The sequence below is a fragment of the Neofelis nebulosa genome, chromosome 2 (assembly GCF_028018385.1).
Source record: "Neofelis nebulosa isolate mNeoNeb1 chromosome 2, mNeoNeb1.pri, whole genome shotgun sequence".
Lineage (NCBI taxonomy): Eukaryota > Metazoa > Chordata > Mammalia > Carnivora > Felidae > Neofelis > Neofelis nebulosa.
Window position 1 is genome coordinate 12,988,925 of NC_080783.1, and position 26,328 is coordinate 13,015,252.

At 40.7% G+C, this 26,328-nt stretch overlaps 1 protein-coding gene across 7 annotated transcripts in view; it reads right to left on the reverse strand.

Annotated features, from left to right (window-relative positions):
- Window positions 1-26,328, reverse strand: part of NYAP2 (neuronal tyrosine-phosphorylated phosphoinositide-3-kinase adaptor 2) — a 267,223-nt gene that overhangs the window by 40,848 nt on the left and 200,047 nt on the right. For 6 of the 7 annotated variants that reach the window (XM_058702952.1, XM_058702945.1, XM_058703000.1 and 3 more), the window contains one exon: window positions 5,662-5,765. In XM_058702952.1, coding sequence (XP_058558935.1) covers window positions 5,662-5,765 — 104 coding nt within the window. Of the gene's footprint in view, window positions 1-4,925; window positions 5,123-5,661; window positions 5,766-26,328 lie in introns of those variants that run through there. The other variant, XM_058702991.1, reaches the window with a different exon arrangement.

Here is a 26,328-nt window from a genome sequence, read left to right on the forward strand (position 1 = left end):
TGTGTGTTCTGTTTCTGCCTTTCCCCCATTCCCATCATGCACTGTAATAATGAGCATACAATCGAATCAGCTGTGTAAAGCACAAAGACAATGCAGAACATTCTCTTGGATCAGGTCTCATAAGAGTAACTGGAATAGTCACAGGGTCTTAACAACAACAACAACAAAAGTTTGTTCAACATTTGAAAAAGAGATGCCGGAAAAGGACCCCTTTCTTGTGTTAAGTTGGGGTGGCACAGGCCATATTCTGTTCCCTCCTTGCCTAACACTGTTCCCTCCCACCCACCATAAGACTTCAGCTTCTAGATAACAAACATTTGAAAATATATATACAACTGATCAGATGAAACCTCTTAATACATATGTTCTATGTTCTAGGTCTATAAGGCTTAACGCCAGAATAAAGGATGTATAGTCTTGGCAAAACAAGCCACATCCATGCTAATGGTGGCATGGAAATTCTAAGGAGAAAGCATCATTAAGGCTTCTTTATTCTTAGCGTTTGTTTCTTCTATTTTTCTACTTGCTCCCATGTATTGAAGGTGAAGTTAAATTAGAACATATCCTTTAAGGTTACATTATTCAGAGATGTAGGTAGGCATTGAGTTGATGGAATCAGAATTCCCACGTCCTAGTTTGAGTATTTATGTTAATATACTCAGCCTCCCTTTGTCTTTCACCTTCCTTATGCTTTTCAGGCTCCGACAAGTTCTATGTACAGATGTTCTGACTATCTGGAAAATTAAATGAAAGCCCAGAACTGACAGAGACCCTGAGACAGAGTGGTGATCTTCTCAAAGCTTTAAGACAAAGCATTACTGAGACTGCGGGGCCAATCAACACATCCCACTGCATCGGAGGTAGAAAATTAAGGAAAGGGTCAGTGTTAGATTGTGTGAGAAAAACATTTTTTCAAGGACATATATAGAGCGACATTTATCAAGGGAGAAACTTTGTGAGTCAGCAAAGATCAATGATTCTCACACAGTGTGCTGGCCATTAGAGGTATGCCCCTGAATTGGGCACAGAATCATATATACTGATCCCTAATCCGTATCTTTGAATGATTTAATTTCCTTTTTTTATAAGGGTATCTCAAAAATAACTTTGACATCCAGGCATGGCCAGAACACATGCTGGACATGTGCCAAGCTTTGGCCACCCCAACATGCTCTTTCTAGAAGAGAAAAGCTGGCCTGATGCTGGCTTGCAGACGTAGCTATGGCATCCATGAGGAAAGAGAACATGTTCTGCTCTGCAGTCAGCCCAGGCTGGCTCTCATTACGCCCCAGCAGGATCATCAAATATCGAAAGAGGATGTTAGGAGCTTGGAAAGGGTCCAGAGGACTGGCACTGAAAGGAATAAATGTTTGAGAAATCATACTGAAGGGGCAGGCTGAATGGACCTGGGGTGCTTGCCCGGCTAACAGCTTGTGAGGACACAGAAAAGACGCCGGGGTGAGGCCTGTCCTAGGTAGTGAAGAGGCATCTGTCATGGCACAGAGGGCCCACAGAACAAGAGATAATGGCTTCAGAGGTGACTGTGAAATTTCCAAAGAGATTTGGGTCTGTCAGCCTTTGAAATGTATGTCCAAAGGACAGTAGAGACAGCCTTTTCCCAACCCCTCCCCAAGATCAAGGATCATCAGAGATAATCCAGGTTAGAAAGATCAACTAGCCAGCCTCAGGGAGAAGGTGAAGTCTCATTTCAACACTTAGATCACTGTTATGGCGATGTGATGCTGTGATGTGATGTGATGTGATGTGATGTGATGTGATCACTACTCTGGGATTCTCTGATTTGACACAGGGATGTGTTACCTAACAAATGTGAAGTGGGTACATTCACAAGTGATTGAGTGTGCAAGTGTGAGCAAGTATGTATATGTATACGTGAGTGTGTGAGAGTCTGCGTGTATCATGGAGCGTAAGTGTATGTAAATGTCAGTGTCTACGTGCGTGTGTACGTGCGTGTGCGAGCGCGTCCGCATGTGTGTATTTGTGTGAGTGTGTGGACAGTGGAGGGTGTGGTGCTCATCTCCTTCCTTCCTTGGAACACAAATACAAACGTTCTTTGGGAACATTTTTCCAAGGAAAACTGGCACTTCTGTTTAGAGACACAGCCTCGCAGCACCCTTCTTGAAAGAAAGCATGGTTCTCACGTGGCCAAGAGCATTAGCGGCTGTCCTATCACCTGCTGCAGCAAGACCACAGATGGTATGATTGCCAATGGAATGGGGGTCCCATTCCCAGAGGTAGGCTTGTTCTCGGCCGAATCAGGGGCATGACATGAACTCCCCTTTCTACTGTCTACAAAGGTGGCCGCCCCCTTTCTTCTGAGCACATGGCTTTCCACTTTATTATATAAGGAAAAAAGAGAAAGTTACATGTGCTCCAAGTTCAATGTGACCACTAGACAGTTTTGCTTTTATAACTAAGGAAAAGAAAAAGTTTCATTTTTTCATAGGAGGCACAGAAGTTCGGTTTAATTTCCAAAGATCTACATTCAGACAAATGCCAAAATATGCGGCTTCATGGCAATAAAATTCCTGCCCCTTGTCTAGTCTACTTATTCTGGAGTGAATTCACAAAGAAAGTAATGTGTTTTCATCTCTCTGAATTTCAAAGAATATTGGACTCTACATGCTTTACAACTCACTTCTTTCCTGAGCTTTACATTTTAACTTACGTCTTTTGAACTTCCAGTCAGATAAGATTATGTATTTCTACAAATCTTGCCTCTGCTGTAGTTACCTGAGACCAAAAGATTGCAAAATCAAGCAATGGTATCTTGACCTTTGTTGGCACACAAATGCCGATGGTAGGCAGTCACTGTTGGCCCTAGGCTCCTCTGTAGCTCAGTCAGTTAAGGACTGTCTCTAGATTCTTTGGGGGTGGACAGTCATTATTGGCCTAGGCCTGGAGGGCCACTGTGGGCACCTCTGTATTTTTCTGCTGGAGCAGTATCAGGCACTTCCACATCCCCTTCTTGCAGTACTTCTGAGAAAGCTCCTACCATGACATGTAATGGCAAGTCAAAAGCTTTTACTGAAGAAATGGAAAAGGGATCAGATATGAACAATCTGAAAGAAAGCACAGTGCCTTCTCTAGGAACGGTAATGCCCCTTAATATGGCTGAAATGGCACAGGCATCCTAAAGCCAACTTTCTCAGCTCATAAGCACCCATTGGAATTATTTTAGGGATTGGTGATTGCTTTTGTTTGTTTGAAAGAGATCACGTGGTTTTCCATGATTTTCTAACGAGAGGTGGATTCATCTCTTATTACACATTCTGTTATTAAATAATTACTGGGAATCCTGGTATCCAAAGTGAGGGGGGGGAATATTTATTTGATAATGGTAGGTGTTGCATAGCCTAGTTGGTGTATGAATATTCACTCTTACAGTCAACAAGTCAACACCGCCTTGGGTTACTGAACAAAGGGCAGTGTCATCAACACAACAAAGGGTTGTTACTTAGACATCTCAGTCAAGAGTCTGAGAACTGGGTGAGAAGAGATCCTCAACAGGTAACCGTTGACTTTAGTCCTAAGTCATAGGAATGCAAAGCAAGGATCTTCTGAGCCCTATTTACTTCTTTAGTACAAGAACAGGCAAATACTACAACCAGTCACAAGCCACAGAAGAGAGTCTCAGAGGCTAGCCTTCTAGTCCAGAGCCCTGACAGCCTATCTACCATATGGATGTGGGCCAGAATTTCTGCTGGTTGGGGCTTTCTCATGTTGCTATATTTTGAAGAATAAAGAGTATGCCATCAGGTGAATAAAGAGTTGGTAATGCGAAAGCACAAAAATCCTGTCTTGTTTTTATTTCAGAAGTTTATCCCAGGAAACTGCTATCATTTTAACCCAGGGACCCTTACAATTAAAGGGGTTTAGGATGAAGCAACTATAAAGATAATTAGGAAAAAAGCAAAACAAAACAAAGAACACAAAACCTCCCCGTGATACTGAGGGTAATGTAATAGCAAGGTACATGTCCTTGGAAAATCATTTATATTAATGCAATCTCCTGACAGCTAAATTTCTCCCCTTTCTGGATTCAATTTTTAAATTTTTAAATATCAGTAAATGTAATTTTTTGAAATAGCTCTGAATCAACTAAGAAACTAATTTTATCTCAGTGAGGTTAATTACATTATTTATTTATTAATTCCTTGTCCTATTGTTTCTTCTTTTTTTTTTTACCCCCAAAGTGTTTGAGCTGGATACATTTAGTTATGAAAGCATTTAACATTTTAAATTAAGACACAAAGAAATCTAAATGACACTTGAGATGCCCTTGAGAGAAGCCTCTCATCTCTCGTGTTTATAGATAACTCATATTTTCATAAATCAAATCCTGTGCACATTTAAGCCAGACCAAAAACTAAACAGCACCATGTCTCCCACTAGAAAAAAAATGCAATTATTCTGCTTAGTTATGTTTTTAAAATCGCTTGACATTTTAAATAATTGATGAATATGTAATTTGCTAATCAGTAACGGACAGTTCCCATGGAGGTACCCTCACTAGTTTTATAATTTACTATTTCAGAAGAGTTTTATGAATGCAAAGATTAAAGCTGGGAAGTGGAGAGAAATCACTCCAGGACGACATTATCCTATTTAACACCCGTAATACTTAACACTAACAACAATTAAGTTTCACAAATTAAGTCAATGTACTGAATTTCTATTGGGTGAGTTATACACAGACATTTATGTGTCGTGATTATTCCCCAGAGACAACCATGTACCCAAGTGAACATCAGAGCAACATACTCTTACTGTAAAGGATTAAATGATATTTTAGTTTATGCCTTTATTTCTTGTCTCTTTTCTCCAAGCGATAATAGAGATCTTATTTACCATGCATGAACACTTACATTCTCTTTCTGAGAACATTTCTGATGTTGTTGGTGTAAGAGAGGAAAATCATTTATTTAAAGATCGCCTTATTAATCTACAGTTTTTGGTAAATATCTAGATTATCTGGTCGGTCAATTTGTCTTTATAGCCTAAGAAAGAAGACTGGCTGCCATGTTCAACCCAGATGAGTTGGTGTATGAATATTTATAAGGACATCGATATCCACAGTGTCTTACAATCATGCTCCAAGCTAAATAGAAATAAAAGCAAAACGGCCACAAATATTACAGTCTAATAGGATAAGAGCTGAAAGATATGTACAAATTCATTGACAACATCTGTGCAAGTGTTATAGACAAAACATTTAAAAAGAAATCTACATGAAACAAAGTAGATAAATTTATCAAATGTTGATAAATTTTCAGAGACAGTATAAAAGTACACAAAACATGGAAGAGAGGAAGAGCTTTTAAAAAAAAAAATAACCACTAAGCCAATACATAGAGTACAAATTTACTACATTAATATTACAGAATGATGGGAACCAGAGACAAAAAAACGATTTGGTAACAAACAGCAAAGGAAGTTTCACCAGTCACAGAGAAGAAAGACTTTCCCTTCTGGATGAGAACACAGACCGCCACAACTCACCCCCTCCACCCATACACACATAGAAAAATAAAAGCAAACGCAAGAGTTGTCTACGGCAACACAGGACAGACAGACGTGGAAGCGCCTGGCATGTTGCATCACACGAAGTCAATCACGATTGGCTAACGGTGATGGTACCTGGCTCTGTTGCGGGTCACTGGCTTGCCTGAGAGGCGTCACTGATGGAGGGGGCACACCTGATGTGGACGCAGACCGGCCTAATTTGCAGCTTACTTTCGCTTCTGTGAAAAGGAGGGGAAAAGGCAAAGTATTAGCTGAGCAGGGTCTGCAGCGACCAATGGCGTTCAGGTTCCCGTATTGTTTTGCAGCGCGCTCTTTCAGTGCATCGAATACTGCAGATGCTTGCTGGTACCTGGCAGGTCGTGACAGTCTCAAGACAACTGACTCGAAAACGAGCTTTATTTGCACTCAGCTCCCGGAAATAAAGAACGAGCCAAGGGAACAAGCAGAAGCCTGGTTCCCTCAGGCATTTTACCTCATTTGGGGTTAGTTTTTATACAGCGCCCCATTCAGGAAAAAAAAGCAAGTGACATGAACATTTCCTCCAGCTCTGGTCCAGAGGTCTTGAAATGTCTTTTCTACCTGCTCCAAAATATTTCCTCTCTCCCTCCCTTCCTTTCTCTCTCTCTTCTTTTTTTTTTTTTTTTTTTTTTTTTCCTTCTTCTAATCTTGAAATCTAGAACCTGGGGCGTGGGCTGAAAGGTAGTCCTTCTCTAATTTATCTCTATTCACTTTCAAGTTGACAACCATCTTCTAAGACGTTTGGTATTTTTCATAATGATAGTATTTTTCCAAGTTATAAAAACATTTCCCTAACTCTTCTTCAATTTCAGAAGCTCAAATGAGTTTCCCAGGCCATTGATGGGATACTTTGGAGATTAGAATTTGGGAATGGAAGAGTTCCCTTCATCCAAGAGGGTACAGATCGGATCTTAATTTCAATGTTAATATAGATGAAGACGTTTGAGAAGAAAATACTTTTGTCACAGACTTTTATATTGGCTGTAACTTTTTGAGTGCCAGGTATATTCCAGCTTGTGTCTGGGCTATATTTGAGTTATCTCTAATCTGAAAGATATTCCACAGAGTTACACAGTTAGCCAGAAAAGCTGCCAATTTCTACACATACTTACATACACATGTATATATTGGAAACCTCCTTGCTGACCCCCATAATCTCTCTGCTCAAAACCAACTTAGACACCATTTTCCTAGACTAAGCTTCCTAAATTACTTTGCAGCCACCCACCTTATTCCAAGTTTTCTGATTATTCCATATTTCATGAGAAAAACTTCAAACCCCTTTGACTAATTTTCAGAGGCCTCCTGTGATCTGCTCAGATCCACTCTGTTTCCACTGTTCTCCCCAAAGCACATGCAACTGTCTTCCCCTCTCAGTTTCTGCATTTGATCCTGCTTCCGTCCTTCACCTCAGGGTGTGCCCTTGTGTGGACTTCCGTCAGACTAAGTCTTACCCATTTCCGAAGACCAACTTCAGCAAGTCCTTCCTACTGCGGAGCATCCTGAGTCTCTCTTCTGAAACTGCCTTAGCACTTATACAGTGTTTGCAATGCCTGCTGTGGCTTTGGGCATCTATGTCGGTGTGGGCCACGCAGTAAGTGTTCAATTAATATGCATTTTTCTTTCACTGAAGACACTCAGTTTAACCTAGGAAAGGTCAAGGCAACTCCTAAAAACAAATGGAGGCAATGCAAGTAATGTAGAATATGCTTTAAGGCCTGAGTTCAAGGCCTAGCTCCCCAGTTACAAAGGCAGTGATTCTCATTCAAAGGCTTTGTGATGTTCTAGGGTCCATTTCAGAGGAGGCATGAGGTTGGAAACTCTCCCTGCCTTACTTTTATGCAGATGATTCTAGTCTACTCAACCACTTTTGAAAGGTGTTTAAATATAGCAGTATCATACGATGGCATAAACTATCACTGTAACTTAGAAGTTAATCTCATTTCCCAGGAGGCATAAATCCTTGCATACCTCAGCAAATTATCTTTTATTATATAAAATAACGGGTAAAGCATCTATCACAATCCTGGTTGACGTGTATTTAGAACGGGGCCAATGTTTCCATGTATCCCTTTGCTGTGGTAGCACATTTAGTCACATGGAGTCAGAAAATTCACTATTTTTTCCTAGGAAAGGACAGCAAATAATATTTCTTTACTTAAGGTCCTTTTCCAGTTTATATTAAAGAGATTATCTGATGAGTGACACAATTCGAGGCCTTTTACATTATCTAGTGTACCTATGGATTAATTTCTTCTGCTAGGTTTCCACTCAGATTCTGACTTAACCAGCCTCTTTCAAACATAGACAAAGATATCTCTAAGGAACAGACTGAGCTGTACCAAAATCCAGACAGACTCCCCATTTCATTGTGACCTGCAAATGCTTTGTCTTACCACCACTGGACATCAGTCCAGAGCATGTCTGAGCTCACGAAGCCCCCTTAGGTACTGCAGTATAAACCACTCAATCCACATTACACACAGCAGTTTAGGCTACTAGCCGACTACCCTGTGGGCTAGCGCTAAGGTGAGGTCACACTGGAGTCAACTATTGGATCCCAACATGGCTCATATGGGTCATGATTCTATCTGCAGCAGCAGACTAACATTGTGACCATAAAGCCATTATGTCCACATGCTTACAGAGACAAATACACACACATACACACTACATAACATTACTGCTTAACGGTGTCATGTTGTAGGGACATTATTACAATTGTGAAGTTTTGGTTTATCTTTATCTTACTCATTTTGGCTCTTTGCCCTTCTTTCGGTTTTACATGGCCCTTACATGCATTTCAAGTTTATTATATTATGGAGTTTAAAGGACCATGTTGGGGGTCTTTATGATGTAGCATCCACCACGGTTCCTTGACCAAAAGAATTGTCTGAAGAAGCCCCAAAAATCAAAAATTCCCAGAAAAGATTCTGATTAAAACCAAGCCTCACAGAGATTCTTTAGGGCTATGACATTGAAGTTAAATTGTCCATCTTACCTGCCCTTGGAAATACACTGTGCTTTGAGCCTTAAACAGGGAAGCTTAGGAGCCATGACACTAAAAACAGTACATTTTCATCCTCAATTTTGTTCATGTAAAAATTGCCAAGGTTTTTTGGGGGCTCAAGAACAATGGCCATGTTCCTCAAAAGAGATCTAAGGTAGAAATTTCCTCCCTCAAGAAAAACTCTTTCCATTTCGTTAAGAGATTAATGATGAACTAAAAGGCACCTGTTATTCCCACATCCAAGGAAAATCTTCTTTCTTTGTAAGCTCTATTATTAATCATCATCCTAGAAGTAACAGTTGATGTCGTATATGAAACTTCAATGCAGATCAAGTGCAAAGAGAAGAAAGAATAAGAAAAAGGTAGTAGATTAAGGAAGAAAGAGACTCAGAGGGGAAAAGAAAGAATAGAAAAAGAAGCCAAGAAGGCAGGAAGGAAGGGAGGGAGTAAAGAGAGGAAGGAAGGAAGGAAGGAAGGAAGGAAGGAAGGAAGGAAGGAAGGAAGGAAGGAAGGAAGAAACAAAAGAAAAAGGAAAGAACAAAGAAAAGGAAAGGAAAGAAAAGGAAAAGAAAAGAAAGACCAATTTTAACTTTTTGGAATAAACCATTATCAAGATATTATCATGAAATGTTTCCCAAGTAATGACTCATGATTATCTTAAAATTTTTATTATGTAAGTACCCAGCAAACTGTGTGACTTAATATTTCTTTGTTTTTATTCTTAGTGGATTCAATTTATCACTGTTTTGTTTCGTTTCGTTTTGTTTTGTTTTGTTGTGGAGATAGACATTTCTCAATCATTTCTCATCTTCCCTTCAAGGTGAATTGTAGTTCTCTTCAAAATCATGTCCTTAGTTGTGTTACCAAATAATCTCTAAGGCATTCACTGCTATTATTGTGAGTATTGGAGTTCTCCTTGCTTTCAGAAAGCAAAGACAAATGACTCTTCTCAACCTCTGTATCTACACAGCAACAGGAGAGTAGGGCATTTTCACCAAAGAAAACACTTTCATCTAGCATCAAAGAAATAAAATCAGTCAAATTCTGAGACATATCTTTCCTCTTAGTTTTTTTTTCCTAATACACAATATTTTTCTCTAGTAGCAGAAACATATCATGATTTCCCCAAGTCATGTTGCTGAAAGTTTCTAATCAATGGCTCAAGGCTATACGGAAGTCACGGAGAGGTCTCTTTACAATACAACAAAGTATGCTTATTACAAACTCTACTTTCATTTCTAAGGAAGGCATTTGTTGGAAATAACACATATGTTATTTGAGATAAAGTGGTGTTTAAGTAATAAGTGGTAGTTGTACCAGGACTATAGTAAAACCTTCATGGTTCCCACCACTTTGTTTAAAGGCTTCCATCACCCATCACAAGTAAACACATAGATGCCCTCAAGTCCCACGCTAAATGTCATGTGTCCTGTATATAATTTGCATGCATTTTTATAATTTTGCTTCAGGAATGATTGGACTGTGAATAATCCAATTCATTCATGACTGGCTATGATTTCTAGGCAATAATCAAGTGGACTCAGGAATTTTTGAAGTATGACACAATCAAATCTAGATATTGTTCCCAAACGTAATATAATTGTTTGATTTATTTATTTTTAAATTTTGTTTAAATCCAAGTTACTTGACATATAGTGTAATAATGGTTTCAGGAGTAGAATTTCGTGATTCATCACTCACATATAACACCCAGTCCTCGTCCCAACAAGTGCCCTCCTTAATGCCCATCACCTATTTAGCCCACCCAGCTACCCAACACCCCTCCAGCAGCCCTCAATTTGTTCTCTGTATTTAAGGGAAGGGTTTGCTTCCCTCTCTGTTTTTGTCTTATTTTTCCTTCCCTTAGCCTATGTTCATCTGTTTGTTTGTTTGTTTGTTTGTTTGTTTTTTTAATTCCACAAATGTGTGAAATCATATGATGTTGGTCTTTTTCTGACTGACTTATTTTGCTTAGCAGAATACACTCTAGCTCCATCCAGAATGGTAAGATTTCATCCTTTTTGATCACCAAGTAACTGTAATAGAATTGTTTTAATACTAAATTTAACAATTGATTCCGTGAACCTGATGCCATACTTTGTATAATTTCATTAAACATTCATTAATGTTAACCTGGAAGTTTCTTCTGGAATTTTAGTGCTACCATTTTATTTTTAATACCCAATATTTCTGTAGATCCCTGAGAAACTCATAGGCCCCAGCATTGTCAGTATGGCGCTGAAAAGAGAAAATGGGCCTAATCATAGTTGTGATCATTTTGTGACCAGAGAAAGAAAACCAGCAGGATGCAAACGTCTACCCTGGGAGAAGATATTCCTCTCTCCAGCGTTCCGTGGAGCTTTCCTCTGAATGAGACTTAACATAGCTTTGGATGAGTCCCAAGAATCCCATAGTCACAGACCAAGGTCCTAGTGTTATCTGCAGGGCCAGAGAGTAAAACTATAGATACTGGATGAACTGGTAATTCTTCTTGGGAATACTGGAATTCTGGTGAAGATCTAAAACCCAAAGACAAGTGAGGTGGAGACATGACAGGTAGAGTGTATGGGCCAAGGATGGCTTCTAGAAGGACTTGCAGAAGTACAAGATCCATTGTAGACAGAAGGAGAATCACATGCATGTAGGGTTAGGAATGCCCACTTGTGCTCCTTCTAAATATCTGAAGAGCTGAGATTCCCCTTACCACTTTCCACTTTCTTATGTAGACATAATATAAATCATACTACTGCCTACCACACAGGGATGCCCTACATACTGCAATGCGTGCTTGGTTTCTTACCTGGCAGGACAGCATGGTGTGGCATTAACAGTTTTTGTTTTTGTTCTTGTTTTTTTGACAGCCTCTTTTATTGTAATATATAATTTCTTTTTCTTTTTAAGTGTATTTATTTATTTTGAAAGAGAGAGAGAGCGTGCACATGAGCAAGGGAGGGAGAGGGAGACGGGGTCGGGGGAGACTATCTCAAGCAGGCTCTGCTCAGCTTGGAGCCTGACACGAGGCTGGATCCCAGGACTGTGCGATTATGACCTGAGCCGATATCAAGAGTCCGACTCTCAACCGACTGAGCCACCCAGGTACCCCACGTAATATATAATTTCTGAAACACCCCTTAGGGTATTTATCACTTTAGCTGCATGTAAAAGGTGCTCTTGTCTTCAAGAATACTTTATTTCACATTAAAATAAAATTATAGTATATGTGTATAAAGGAATATATTTTACCTATTTAATAAGTAATATATGCTACTGGGGTGCCTGGGCGGTTCAGTCGGTTAAGTGTCCGACCTTAGGTCACAATTTTGCTATTCGTGAGGTCGAGCCCTGCATTGGGCACCATGTTGACAGTGTGGAGCCTGCTTGAGATTCTCTGTCTCTCTCCCTCTTGCTCTCTGCCCCTCCCCACTTGCATGCCTTCTCTCTCTCTCTCTCTCTTTCTCTCAAAATAAGTAAATAAACTTTTAAAAATTAAGTAATATATGCTCTTTAATTATACTTACTACCATAACATAAAGAAAATCCATTTGCCAAGATACACATTTAAAAAGACATATCATGATTTGTATCAGGATCAAATACATATTACCATGGGGATAGGCATTTTACCTTGTATTATGGCATCAGAAACAGAATAAACAAATAAACAAAAGTTTAATAAAACCCTTCATCACCCGTATTAGGAATGAAAACATGACAAAAATAATTTAACCTTTTTTTTTTAAACTTTTTAATAAAAAAATTTAATGTTTATTTTTGAGAGAGAGAGAGAGAGAGAGCATGAACAGGGGAGGGGCAGAGAGAGAGGGAGACACAGAATCGGAAGCAGGCTCCAGGCTCTGAGCTGGCAGCACAGAGCCCGACACGGGGCTCGAACCCACAAACTGTGAGATCATGACCTGAGTGACTCAACCGACTGAGCCACCCAGGGGCCCCATTTTAACTTATTTTTAAAATGTGTTATATTTCACTTCTAAATGACAAAATAAAAAGAAGGAAATCCAAGTTTCAATTTTATGTATCACCCACCTTATTAATGTAAAAACTCTTTATTCCTAATAAATGAAAATCAAAACTGGATGGAATACTAATGACGTCTTTTTTTATACCATTGACATTTGTGGTTTATTTCAACATTTTTTTAATGTTTATTCATTTTTGAGAGAGACACAGAGAGAGAGAGAGAGTGTGTGAGCAGGGGAGGGGCAGAGAGAGAGGGAGACACAGAATCTGAAGCAGTCTCCAGGCTCTGAGCTGTCAGCATAGAGCCCGATGTGCAGCTCGAACCCACAAACTGTGAGATCATGACCTGAGCCGAAGTTGGATGCTTAACCGACTGAGCCCCCAGGAGCCCTGTGGTTTATTTAAAAACAAACATCTTGAAACAAAATTTGGTCCAAAATAACTTATATGGTCCTTACGGTAGGTTTTATTTCCATGGCCATGGTCCTTATGCTTTTGCCTTGAACCATTGTCCATTATGAACGTAAGTTCAGCATTGTGTGCCTAGGAACAAGACTTATCCAAAAGCATATGTGGTCAAGTCCACGATGGAAGGGAACTTCAATCTGATTTCCAATAATGGCCATGTCTTTTCACTCTGTAGCAGAACTTCTGGAGGCCTCTAAGATCCTATGAGGAGGTAGTGACATAAGGTCAAAGCTATTTTCAAAGAAGTATTAAGTAAGAGGTAATTTGCTTTTCCCACTGGGTTGACAAATGCACTCAAAGTCCAAAAACCATGCTGCATAAATCAGCCGTGACCTTAGCACATCAAAGCAACAGCACCAAACTGTTGTGGTAATTATGTATTTTTCATTGCCACACAGACTTGAGTAATTGACAGATATTTTGTCAAAAATGAATAAAGTAAGCCTATTGCTTTAAGGAAGACAACTGACAGAATTTGCTGACAATGATAAATTTGATCTTTCAAGCAGGAATTCAAATTTTGAAAAACTTGTCTGCACCACTGTGAGCTAGGCAGCATCCTAATACTGAAAGACTTTTCTTATGAGATCAGTGGTGATATTAATTAATGTGCTGTATTGATTTTTATAATGAAATGTGTCAACATATGGAAGATTTGCATGACTTTGTGAACCGATACTTTCTAAAAGCATGATCTTATAAATCATGCGTGGATAAAAGATCCATTTAAAGTGCAAGGTAGACCAATGAGTTTAATGCAACAGAGTATGATGAGTTTATTGATAGGTAACTAACCCTTACAAAACTGCTATTCGTTGAGTTTGGGTAGGATATTGAAAAAGAATATACACAATTATATGAAAAGGCTATCAAAATATTCCTTTTTCCCCCAGTTACACATCTGTACAAAGCCAGATTCCCTTCATATATTTTAACCAAAGCAACGTATTACAACAGATTGAGTCCAAAGCAGCTATGAGAATCTATGTTCTATTAAGTCAGATAGTAAAGAGATTTACAAACACATAAAACAATTTCAATCTCTTCACCATTTGTTATAGTTTAGGAATATAGTTTTTCTTTCATAAAAATGGTTATGCTAACATATGATGGATTTATTTTTAATGAATAATTTTAATTTTCAATTTTAATTTCTCATATGATAAATATTGTCATACTTAACCCATATGTTAGACTTAACTTCCAGATCCAGGAGAACCCTTTGGGATTCTCAGTAAGTTTTATGAACATATGGAGTCCTGAGACTGAAGATTTTGAGAATAGTCACTTTATATAGACTCTGAGTCCCCAAAGAGTTCCCTTAAAAAGGTAACTTTTTTATATAATTAATATGTCATTGGAGTACTTAAAAAACACAGATTGAAACAAAGGAAAATACCACGTTGAAGCACAAAGGAAAACCTTTGAAAACTTTAGGGGATTGGGAAAACAACCAGTTTTGAAATGCTATCCTAAGAAAGTCTCTGTGACAATGTCCAAGAAAAGGTGTTGCCTGCCTCCGAGACCTGAGGGAAGCCATGCAAATTCTCAGGGCACTTTTATCATTTATAATAAGAAGCAACCTCCAAGGTTCATTCATTGATTCTTTGACGTTCATAAATGAAATCTGTTGGAATAACTGAAATGCCCTCAAAAGTGCTCTTGATGGATCCTAAGCTTCGTTTACTAAGGTCACGGCTTTTACTCCTCCTTTCTGATCTGTTTGTGTTTTCTTTTCGTAATGTTGTTAGGATTATGTCTAACTCAAGTTTGTGATTTGCTAAAATTCTTCTAAAGCTGTTGGTAACAGTTTTGGTAGCAAATGGTTAAACGTGATTTAAAAAAAAAATGCTTTAAAATTAAATTTAAGCGAGGTAAGGGTAGTCTGTCATTCATTTTCACCTGTCCAGAATCCACCTGCTCTTATTTTGCTGGAAGAACAGTTTGAATTTCCTTTGGAGAACAACATAACCAACACATTCAGACCTTACAGCTCTGTGCAAGGAGGCGCCACGATTCCAGCCCCAGAAGTGACCACGTGACACAGGTCCGTCCAATCAATTATTCCATCCCCTCAGACTCACTGATTGGCTCAGGGGAGGACATGTGACACAAGTCAGTCAATGAGGGCTGCCTTCTGATTTTTGCCGGAGCTCTCGAGTCAGGGCCGCTAAGCTCTCGTCACTTAGCAGAGGACCATCGTGGACCATTTGCTTGACTTCTTTAAGCTTCAGTTTGTCCGCAGGTAAGATGGGAAGAAATAAATGTATCCACTTTATGAAGTTCTTGCAAGAAATAAGAGAATAATCGGAGATTTTACCCACGCAACCTGCATAGATGTCAAGAAATGTTGGCTATTTGTATTCTTTCAAGGCCAATCTGACCATTCGGCTCCTCTGCTTATACTATAAGGAGATCTAAACCGCCTCCTCACAACGGTACACTCGACTCAGTTTATATAACCAGTCTCATCTGCAGCCTCACCCCTGCCACGCCCCGTCAGGTTCTCCTAAAGCCCCACGTCTTCTCTTCCTCTATGATTTTAATCACGCCTTTCCGCTCTGCTTGGTGCATTTGTCCCCCCCACCCCACCCCCTTCTTTCCCTTCCCTCATATACTAGATCATGTGCTCTGTGAAGACAGGAGCCACGTCTGTCTCATTCCCCCATACATTTCCCCTGAGTAACATAACTGACCCTTGATCAGGACTCATGAATTATTTATCGAATGAATTATTTTAAACCATATATTAAAGAATGAAGCCAGGGTAAAAGACGAGTTGTTTGCACATGTCTCATTAGTACGTTAAAAGCATAGTCTTCCTTTCTTTCACTTTCCCCAAGTTGCCAGCAAAAAGGCAAAAAATACATTGACCAGACTTGGACTGAATTTTAACATTTAAAAAAAATTGAGGGGAAAATGCAGTGCCTGTTTTGGACAGTAGGTGGGAGTGCCACTATTATTTCATACATACTCTGCTAGGCTTACAAAGCTTCCAGAACTAGTCTCTGTAAACGCCCAGCATAAGTCAGAAGGAACCTTCTTCTTTGTCGTGTCTCCTATGGCTTTTCTCAGAAACGGGGCATTCTTTGTGAATACTGCTGGTGCAGCATACCCACAGGGCTTTTGCAAAGCAAGCCAACCACGGGCAACTGGGGAGTAATGTCAGGAGGAGTCCTCGGAGAGAGGGCACAGGGTGGAACCATGCTCCCTGCAGGGAAAGGCAGAAGGAGCTGGCACTCAGGTCAACACTCAAGCCAGTGTATTGTCATTGTGGTTCTCAAAGAGGATTCATCTACTGAGAGGCAAGGAGGTGGAGCTACCTTGTGTGTTATCTGAATTGTATCTGCCTGGGTAACTATTTTTTTCCCACGGGACTCACACAGAGAGTACCTGGAAATTCAGAATTTCTCTGACAAGAATGAAATCATTATCAAATTGTATTTTTTTCCCACCAGTTTTCAGGGTATCCGTATAGTATATAATGCCATGGTCTAGGTACATGTTTAGTAGAAATCAAGTTTAAGGGACTGTGTGTGTGTGTGTGTGTGTGTGTGTGTGTGTACTCACACATATGCTTATGTATTGTATATGATAGTAGTTAGCTGACTTCGCACATTGGATCACATAAGACCCAGGCTTAAAATTATACACACAGCTACGCATACCAGTTAGCATCATCAAATTTCTTGAATTCCAAATGGCTCCCATAACTTTAGCCAACCATCTTGATAGAAAAAAAAAATAGGAAAAAGAATATAAATGGTTTAGAGAAAACACAGCACACTACTGCAAAACAAAGTCCAGCATCCTGTCTTATTAAGGGGGCAATAATGCCCCCTTGCTATATAAAATCAACCCCATCAGATATGCTCCTTGGAGACAAAGGTCATCTGTCATTACCCCATACCGTGCTGTTCAAACAGGTGTTCTCACTGGGAGAAATTTGCTGAACGAGTAAACGATGAAACCAAAGAAAAACAAGCACACATACTGTTGCTGTTTTTTCCGGGGGGGGGGGAACCCACGTGTGACATGCTTGTTCAGGTGCTCAGGAATTAATTTTTAGATGGATCCAAACAATCCATTGTAAGCACCCCTCACTTTGTTACAGGGACAGAGGAACTTCAGAGCTGAGACAACAGAGAAAATGTTTCTTCTTTGGATTTACAAGGCAAGTTATTTAGGGCAGCACATTTATCTTCATAATTCTGTTTCCTTTGGTTTAGGGTGCTATGCGTTAGCTGACTTTGTAAATCTGATCACACAAGCCCCAAGTTTAAAATCCACAAGCGACTTCCTGTCATCTTTAGGTAAGACCTAAAGACCTAAAGATCAGGAATCACTCATATAGGCAGCTGGGCCTAGCCCTTGTCAGGCCCTCAGCTTCCTCTCACCATACCCTCATGCTCTCCCCCCTAATTCACCTGAGATCTCAGTTCCCATGTCTCCTGGATGCCGTGTGACACACTCAAGAAAAAGTGTGGCGTCATTTTCCTTGGTTGTTGGCTTTGGTTACAGATTAATTATATTCTTAACTTTTGTTATTAATGGCAATTTCTCCCACTGGCATATGTTCAATGCTTGATAGCTTTATATTGAAAGAAATTAGCTAAATAAATGGATGGATGAATAAATTAATGGATTTATGAGCCTGCAGGTGGAAATAGGGAAACCCAGTCTAATTAAACCATGGAAAGAGAGCTGTACTAAGGGTCAGGAACCTGAAAGATGTTTCTTTCTCTTTTTTTTTAATGTTTATTTTTGAGGAAGAGAAGGAGGCAGAGTATGAGCAGGGGAAGGGCAGAGAGAAGGAGACACAGAATCCAAAGCAGGCTCTGAGCTGTCAGAAGGGAGCTCAACTCATGAACTGTGAGATCATGACCTGAACTGAAGTCAGATGCTTAACCATCTGAGGCACCCAGGTGCCCCTGAAAGCCATCTTTTTATTTGAATCTGCTACATACCAATGGGCAATTTACTTGATTTCTCTTGAGCATCAGTTTGGTCACCTAAGTAATCACATCACAACACCACGCCAGAGATGTATAGGTTTTTGTGAAGATCACATGAGATAGCACTTATAAAAGTATTGAAAAAGCTAACACATGGCAAATAAATATAAGGCATTATTTTAAATGGGTCACAGACGATCCATAAAAGTGATCAACTTAAATTCCATAATTTGGATTAAATATGATGTGCAATAATCTTAGAGTACACTTTGTAATTATATCAAGTTCTTTTTTCTTTAAACTTGTATATTTCACTGTTAAATTGAACGCAGAGGACCTCCAATGCCATCAGAAAACAAAGTTATTCTTTTTTCCCCACAAACCAGTTCTAACCCGCGGTGGGGTAGTAGGCAGTTCTTTCTCGTCCTTTGGATAAAGCCTAGGCCAACTCCCAGAACTTTCCTTTTCATTTTGATAATTAATTTTGTCCATATCACCTCACACCTGTCAGAGTGGCTAAAATTAACAACACAAGAAACAACAGGTGTTAGTGAGGATGTGGAGAAAGGGGAACCCTCTTGCACTCTTGGTGGGAATGCAAACTGGTGCAGCCACTGTGGAGAATAGTACAGAGGTTCCTCAAAAAGCCAAAAATAGTACTCTACAATCCAGCAATTGCACTACTAGGTATTTGCCCAAAGGATACAAAAAATACAGATTTGAAGGGGTACATGCAGCATTATCAACAGAACCAAAATGTCCACTGACTGGTGAATTGGTAAAGATGTGGTACACACACACACACACACACACACACACACACACACACACACACAATTGAATATTACTCAGCCATCAAAAAGAATGAAATCTTGCCATTTGCAATGACATGGATGGAGCTAGAGTGTATTATGCTAAGTGACATAAGTCAGAGAAAGACAAATACCATATTATTTCACTCACATGTGGAATTTAAGAAACAAAACAGATGAGTATTTAGGAGGGAGGAAAAAAAAGAAAGGGAAAAAGCCATAAGAGACTCTTAAAGACTGAGAACAAACTGAGGGTTGATGGAGGGAGGTGGATGGGGATGGGCTAGATGGGCGATGGCCATTAAAGAGGGCACTTGTGATGAGCCCTGGGTGTTATAAGGAATCACTGAATTCTACTCCCGAAACCAATATTGCACTATATGTTAACTAACTAGAATTTAAATAAAAACTTGAAAAGACAAAAAAAAAATCAGTTTCTTCAAGTCAAAAAAAAAGTCGTATTGGAGTAATAATTTAAATGTCTAGTGTTTTTTTTTTTTACATTAATTACAATTTTGAACTTTGTTTCAAGGAAACATTCTCTCCTAGCCCATTTAGCCCTGTTCCTGGCACACAAGTAGACGACCTTTCTCTCTGCCTCATCTCCAGGCTGCCCCTCTGCCCCTAACTTGGTCCCCACCATATCTGCCTTCACAAGGGCCAAGAGAGGAGGGAGGGGTTGAGGAGAGGGGGTAGGGAAGGTCTTCTTCACTGACACCAGAGATGAAAGAAGGGAACAACTCTCTTCTTGGGGTGCTTTCGAGTGTACCCTAAAGGCCTCCCTTGAATGGCCATCTCCCACCTGGCGATCTCCTTCTGGCTGCCCCCTGAACATCCTGTAGTACCCCTGGAGACACGTCCTGCAGAGTCCTCGCCACTCCTGGCAATCACATGACCTAATCCAACCCCAGGGTTTCTCTCTCTGGCCTAATCTGGTCCATGGAAAACCCACTTTATGCACATTTTTAACCCACCATCAGTGGCTGGACAGTTATTTGCCCGGCAGCTTTCTGCTCTGCCTAGTTTCTCTAATACCTAGAGTCTAGTCTCTTAGCCTGCAACCATTTTCCTAGGCTAGAGATGAGAGTTCACTTAAGGACAACAAAATTCATTTTGATCGCTTCCTTTGCAAGTTATGCTCCTATGGTCTAGCTTTTTGCCTTGCTATGTGAGAGTAATTACCTTCTATCATTTTTAAATTACCTTTCCACAGGTGATACCCTGCTTATTTACATTCAATTCCGATAAAGACACACTCTGGCTGTTTTAAAATGGTTAACTCACCCCACGTTCCCCTTTTCTGTTTGTTTCTCAAAGCCATCTGGCCAGCATCGGGAGAAATACAAACCAAACTATTTCTCTGGTGATCACAAATTCTAGCGGGCCGAAGTCACAGTTTTCCACAGAGAAATAAAAGTGGGCTATTGGGGATCTGACTTGCATTTCCCTCCGAAGGCTCTCCAAATGAGAATTCTGTTATGTGTTTACTACTAGAATTAGGGAAGAGAGTGTTAAACGCTAGAGTGTGAAAATCCTGAGCAGAACCTAGCAACGAGATCTGGCCAGTGTTCCCAGAGGAAATAACCATGCACCCAATTATAACTGAGAGGGAGAGCAGATGTGGAGAACTATGTTCTGGTGCCTAAGCCGACTGTACAGAATGACAGCCTGGAGGGTCGTAGACACTAAAGCCCACAGCTGCTGAGGGCTGCTGGGGAGCCAAGCAGGAAGTTAGTCAACATCCTGCAGAAAAGCCCAAATTACAGTGGAGGCCTGAAATCTACCAGATTGGTGTTTTGTTCCTGTTGCATGATCAAAATGAGAGAGAACTCGTGGTGCCTCTCAATACATTGCTCCTAGACAGTGACACCATGACAGTTAAAAGTTATGCTTTGAAACATGGGACGGCAAAGCAAAAGATAGGAGAGTGGGTTTTCACTTTTTACTTTGACTTTCTGTTTTTCTTTTTTTTTTATGTTTATTTATTTTTGAGAGAGAGAGAGAGAGAGAGAGAGCCCGCGCCTGAGTGGGAGAGGGGCAGAGAGGGAGCCCGAAGTGGGCTCCCGGCTCTGAGCCATCAGCACAGAGCCCAATGCAGGGCTTGAACTTGTGAACCATGAAATCATGAACTGAGCTGAAGTCGGAGGCTTCAGGCAAGTACCCCTGACTTTGGCACCCCTGACCTTGTTTTGCAATGAGCATGCTCTTCTAATCATCACAATAAAGCATTTCCATTTGAGGGAAAACCAGCAAAATTCAAACAGACCGTGACATCTTTGTCAGTTAACTATTTTCTGCTATACCCAAACTCAGTGGCTCAAAACAACACTCATTTGGTTCCGTTCCTGAGTCCACGAATCAGTTGAGTGGTTCTTCTGGTCCCAGCTGGGCTCAATAATGTGCCTGTGGTCAAGGAGGTATTTCTGCAATCTCATGTTGTGTTTTCTCACATGTTTGGGGGTTGGCTACATGAAGGCCGAAGACTCTTGGCTCTCCTCCATGTCTCCCCTTCTCCAAAAGGCTAGCTCCGGTTTGTTTACATGGTGGTGGCAGGGTTAGAAAAGAGCAAATAGAAGTATTCTTGAAGCTGAAGCTCAGAAATGAACCCACAGTCCCTTCCATTTCATTCAACTGGTCAACGGAAGACACGGGGCCAACCCAGGTTCAAGGGGGTAAGAAACAGACCTTGCTTCCTGATGAGAAACTACAAAAGTGCATTGCGAGAGCATGGATACAAGGGAAGGAGAGTATTGGGACCATAACCGCATCCCAAATGTGCCAGATCATGTGAAGAAATGGAAGAAGGAGAAAAGGATATGGTTTGGGAATTATGTCACCATATTAAAATGCTTAATACCAGTTGGGTTCTGAAAGTAAATCTTTTTTTTTTTTTTTTAAACGTTTTTTATTTATTTTTGGGACAGAGAGAGACAGAGCATGAACGGGGGAGGGGCAGAGAGAGAGGGAGACACAGAATCGGAAACAGGCTCCAGGCTCCGAGCCATCAGCCCAGAGCCTGACGCGGGGCTCGAACTCACGGACCGCGAGATCGTGACCTGGCTGAAGTCGGATGCTTAACCGACTGCGCCACCCAGGCGCCCCCTGAAAGTAAATCTTTTTCAGCCACACTTCAGTGAGTGAGCTGTAGGCACACTCTATCCCTTCTTGCTTCCTAACTCGTATTTGTCATGCCAGTATCAAATTTAATCTCACTTTCTCTAGGAAGCCTGTCTGCATTACCAGAGAATAAATCATGTCACTGTCTTTAGTACTCCCCCCTCATAACATTTATAAGAAACTCTTATTTTAGGGGCGTCTGGGTGGCTCAGTTGGTTAAGCATCTCACATCAGCTTAGGTCATTATCTCACAGTTCGTGGGTTCAAGCCCCGCGTTGGGTTTTGTGCTGACAGCTCAGAGCGTGAAGCTTACTTCGGATTCTGTGTCTCCCTCTCTCTGCCCCTCCCCCACTTGTCTGCACACGTTCTGTCTCATTCATTCTCTCAAAAAAAAAATAATAAAACTTAAAAAAAAGAGAATGTTTTATTTTATTTCTGTCTTCCCTGTTAGACTATACCCTTTGGGAATGTGGGTCTGGTCTACCAGACCTTGCCTTGCACACTTTGCACCTCTGCACCTCGCCCCTGCAATGGTATAGGGTAGATGCTGAAGAAATATTTGTTAGAAAATAAATATAAAAGGAATGAATGAATGAATGAATGAAAGTCAAGTCAGGTGTTTATTAAAAGATATGTTTACATTTGGAGATATCAATATTTTCTTGTGATTTGCACATCCTCGACAGCATGATTTTAAATCCCGTTCATTGCTACTAAGCAGAACAGAAACACTGCGAGAGATTAAGATTTTTATGATGATTCTGTATAATGCAGCAACCAAGTCTTAAAGCCTGCACCTGATCCTTTCCCCGAATTTTATAAATGTAGCCTCAGGGGAACCCGAAAATGGCTATGACACTGACCTAAAATCTTTGTTGGAAAATCCACAAACAAAAGCACGGACTGTCAGTGGTCCTGTAGCCAGTTACCTCATGTGTATCTAGAGAAAACCCTGTGTCACACTTGCATTGAGCTCTGCTTTCCCAAGGAAACATTCAGTCTTGGTCCTAGAAAAAAAACCTGAAAGTTTTCAGATTTTTTAAGTAAAATTGAAGGGTAGCAGAATAAACTGTGGGCCTACTAGCTATTATAAGCCAGCTTTATACCAGGCATTTCTATGCGTTTTGAAAATTAATCCTTACAATGACCTACACAGTGAGATTTCCTTTATCTTTTCTATGAAGATAGAAAAACTGGGGCACAGCAGTGTAATGTAATTTCCTCAAGTCATTCCCACCAAAATATTAACTTATTAACATTGTTGCAAAGCATGGTTCACCTGAACTAAAAAAGAGAGAGAAGAAAACCATGTAGGTTTGGTATGTTTTGCCAGGAATTACTGTCATAAATACTACTCCACAGTTCCCAGTCCTGCTGCCCAGTTTGACACTGGTCAACTTCTCTCAGTTTGTGTACTTAGGACTCTTCTTGGATATAAAGGGCTGGATCATGAATGTTTTTGAGCTGTAGCTGCCAGGAGGTTTATTAGCAAAGTTCGCCAGTGATTCCAGCATCATCAGTAAAAAGGTTTTGGAATTTTCAAGAGGAAAGCATCTTTCTTAAAAATCAACTGGTAAAGGGGCTCCTGGGTGGCTCAGTTAGTCAAGTGTCAGACTCTTGGTTTCGGCTCCTGTCACGATCTCATGGTTCTTGAGTTCTAGCCTCATGAACAGTGTGGAGCCCGCTTGGGATTCTCTCTCTCCCTCTCTGCCCCGCCCCTGCTCGTGTGTGCGCTTGTGCGTGTGCATGCTCACTGTCTCTCTCTCTCAAAATAGATAAATAAGCTTAAAAAATTCAACTGGTAAAAATTCGGTATTCAAAGACTACACTCTGGAATTCAATCATCATTCCCTTTGCTGAACCCTGGTTTTCTGTTGCTTGTATTAAATGGCTCCCATTCACCTAGATCTCCTTGGTGGATATCCAATCTTAGGCCTTTGGTTAACACCCTAACATCTTTGTAATCTTCCTATTCTTCAAAGACATGATTAGAATATGAATTAGAGTGGCTAATGTCTTAGTAACCACAGTCTGGGTTCAGTGGTCAGGTTGGAACTGGAGCTCTCACTGTCCCCAACAAAACAACCCAAGATCCCTCTGGCTGCACTTCTCTTGCTTCCGTCTCTGTTTAAATTTGTCTCAGTTCAAGGCCCAGCTCAAATGCCACCACTTATAGAAACTTTCTTGCATTGCCCCATACCAGGGTTTCTCTGCGCTCTCTTGTAAAGATATCTGGAAAGGTATCTGGAGTCATAGTGATAACTAGTATTTACTTAATGTCTGTAGTGCTCCAAACACCATACTAAGTGTGTTAACACATTATCTCACTTAATTCTCACCTTTAATTCTCAACAGCATCTCTGAGTTAGATACTATTACTGTCTATCCCTTATGATGAAGCTCAGTGAGATGATGGGATGTACCCCATGCTATCACTAATACAAAAAAAAAAACAAAGAAAAAACAGATTTAAAATTCAAATCCAGATCTACTGGATGGCCAAATCACAGTGCTCAATCACTATCTTATATTTTATGCATAAATTTTACTCTACAAATGTGGCGTGCGAGAATTGGCACATTTCTTTGTTTTCTTTCAATGAAACCAAAACTATGTGTGTTCTTGCTTCCCCGAACTTGTGTGCACAGGACTCTTCTTGGATGTGAAGGACTGACTCATGAATGGTGGTGGAAAATGTTTCCCTGCAATGGGTCACGAAAAGGCCCAGAACTGTTCTCTAGAGCAGAATCTACAAGATGGCTTTTTAAGTCTTCAGGCCATACTGGTCATCATGAGGGAGTCTCTTTTTCCCTTGAAGGGCAGAGTTCCTATTTGGGGATTTCGAACCATAAAGTATGAAGTCTGGCCTCACTGGAAACCTCATGTGAACTCTACCCACCCGTGGGGAACAAGCTTAGGAATTCCCTGAGCCTACACCGATGGGTTAACAAAGCATAAATAATTAGAAAGCCATAGGATGTACACATCCAAGTTTGGGTAAACAAGATTGGGTAAATAAAATAGGTAAACGGGGCAAAGTTCCCCAGTATAGGCCAAAGGTCCAGTATAGGACAAGTGGGACAAAGGTCCCCAGTATAGGACAAAGGTACAGGAATAGGGAATCTCAAGATGAAAATATTCAAGATGAGGTAAACAAGATTAGGTATTCAGGGCAGAAATGCCCCCCACCCCCAACTTAGTACAATAGCAGAAAGCAGCTTTCACAGGAAGGAAGGACCAAATTAGGCAAACAGGTAAATAGGGCTATGGACCTCAGTGGACAAAATTGCCCAGAGGTGAGCTCATTAGCAAAAGACAGGTGCCTTGTTGACCCTGAGGTAGCATGCTCTGTCTCTCTTGTCCCCTAGGCCAGTTTAGGTAAACAGATGTGGTGCCCCATGTCTGCTGAAAACAACCTTCGCCCAGCACCAGAATCTTGTTTTGTATTGACGCAAACCCCTAACACCACATATCTCCAAAACCCCCTTTTCCCCATGCCCGTGAGTTAATGTTCATGGTTTCATTGTTTCCTTGTGCACGTCCATCATGCTTATAAGTCTTCTGATCCTAATAAAAACGGAGCAAAGGCCCTTACTCGGGGCTCTTGCCTCCTCCCGGACATTAGCTTCTCTCGCATTTTTAATCCTGCATCCTGCTTTCTTGCTGAACAAGAGAGAACTCCAGATCCGGACTCTATGACACCCACCTGTCCACCTGTCCCAGTCAGAGGCCAGGCCAGTGTTGCAGGATGTTGTGAAGGGATAAGCTGCTAGTCCTTACTATTCACAGAATGCCATACCTCAGTTCCTCTTCTTCTAAAGTTATGAAATCCCCCCCTCCCTTCTTGCTCATCAAAAGCCACGTGCCATTCTCTGATCCCCACTCAGACCCTCAGCACATCCTTCTCAGGGAGGTACAGCTTCTGAAAAATGAAAGCCAAGAGGGCAGGATGTCTACTGGCACCTGCTGCCTCTTCTATGACCCAACCTCTCTGCTTCAGGGTCAATTCTATGCCTCATGGAATGGTCACTGCTTGATTTACAAGCCAGAAAATGCAAACTGGCAGCTTTAGGTTTTACCCAGCCAGAGGAAGTGAATTATTCGATTCAATTTCTCCTGAAATTTGAGCCGTATTTAAAACTTGGGAGAGTCCACATAATAGCAATTAAATCTTGAAATCTGGGGTAAACGGTTCTCATGGTGAGCATCAGCTGGCATTGAATAGCTTCTGTCCCCTTGAGAGGCCCCTGTGCTTTCCAGGTCACCTGCATGTCCATCATTCAGTCCTGATGCTCATCAGTACGCAGTAGATTTTCTTTGCAATGGGGGAATATTTTTTTTTTCATGTCTAAGATTCTAGCCAATGTGGAAATATATAACTTATAAGAAAAAAACTTCAAGTTTCCGGAAGGATGGGGAAAAT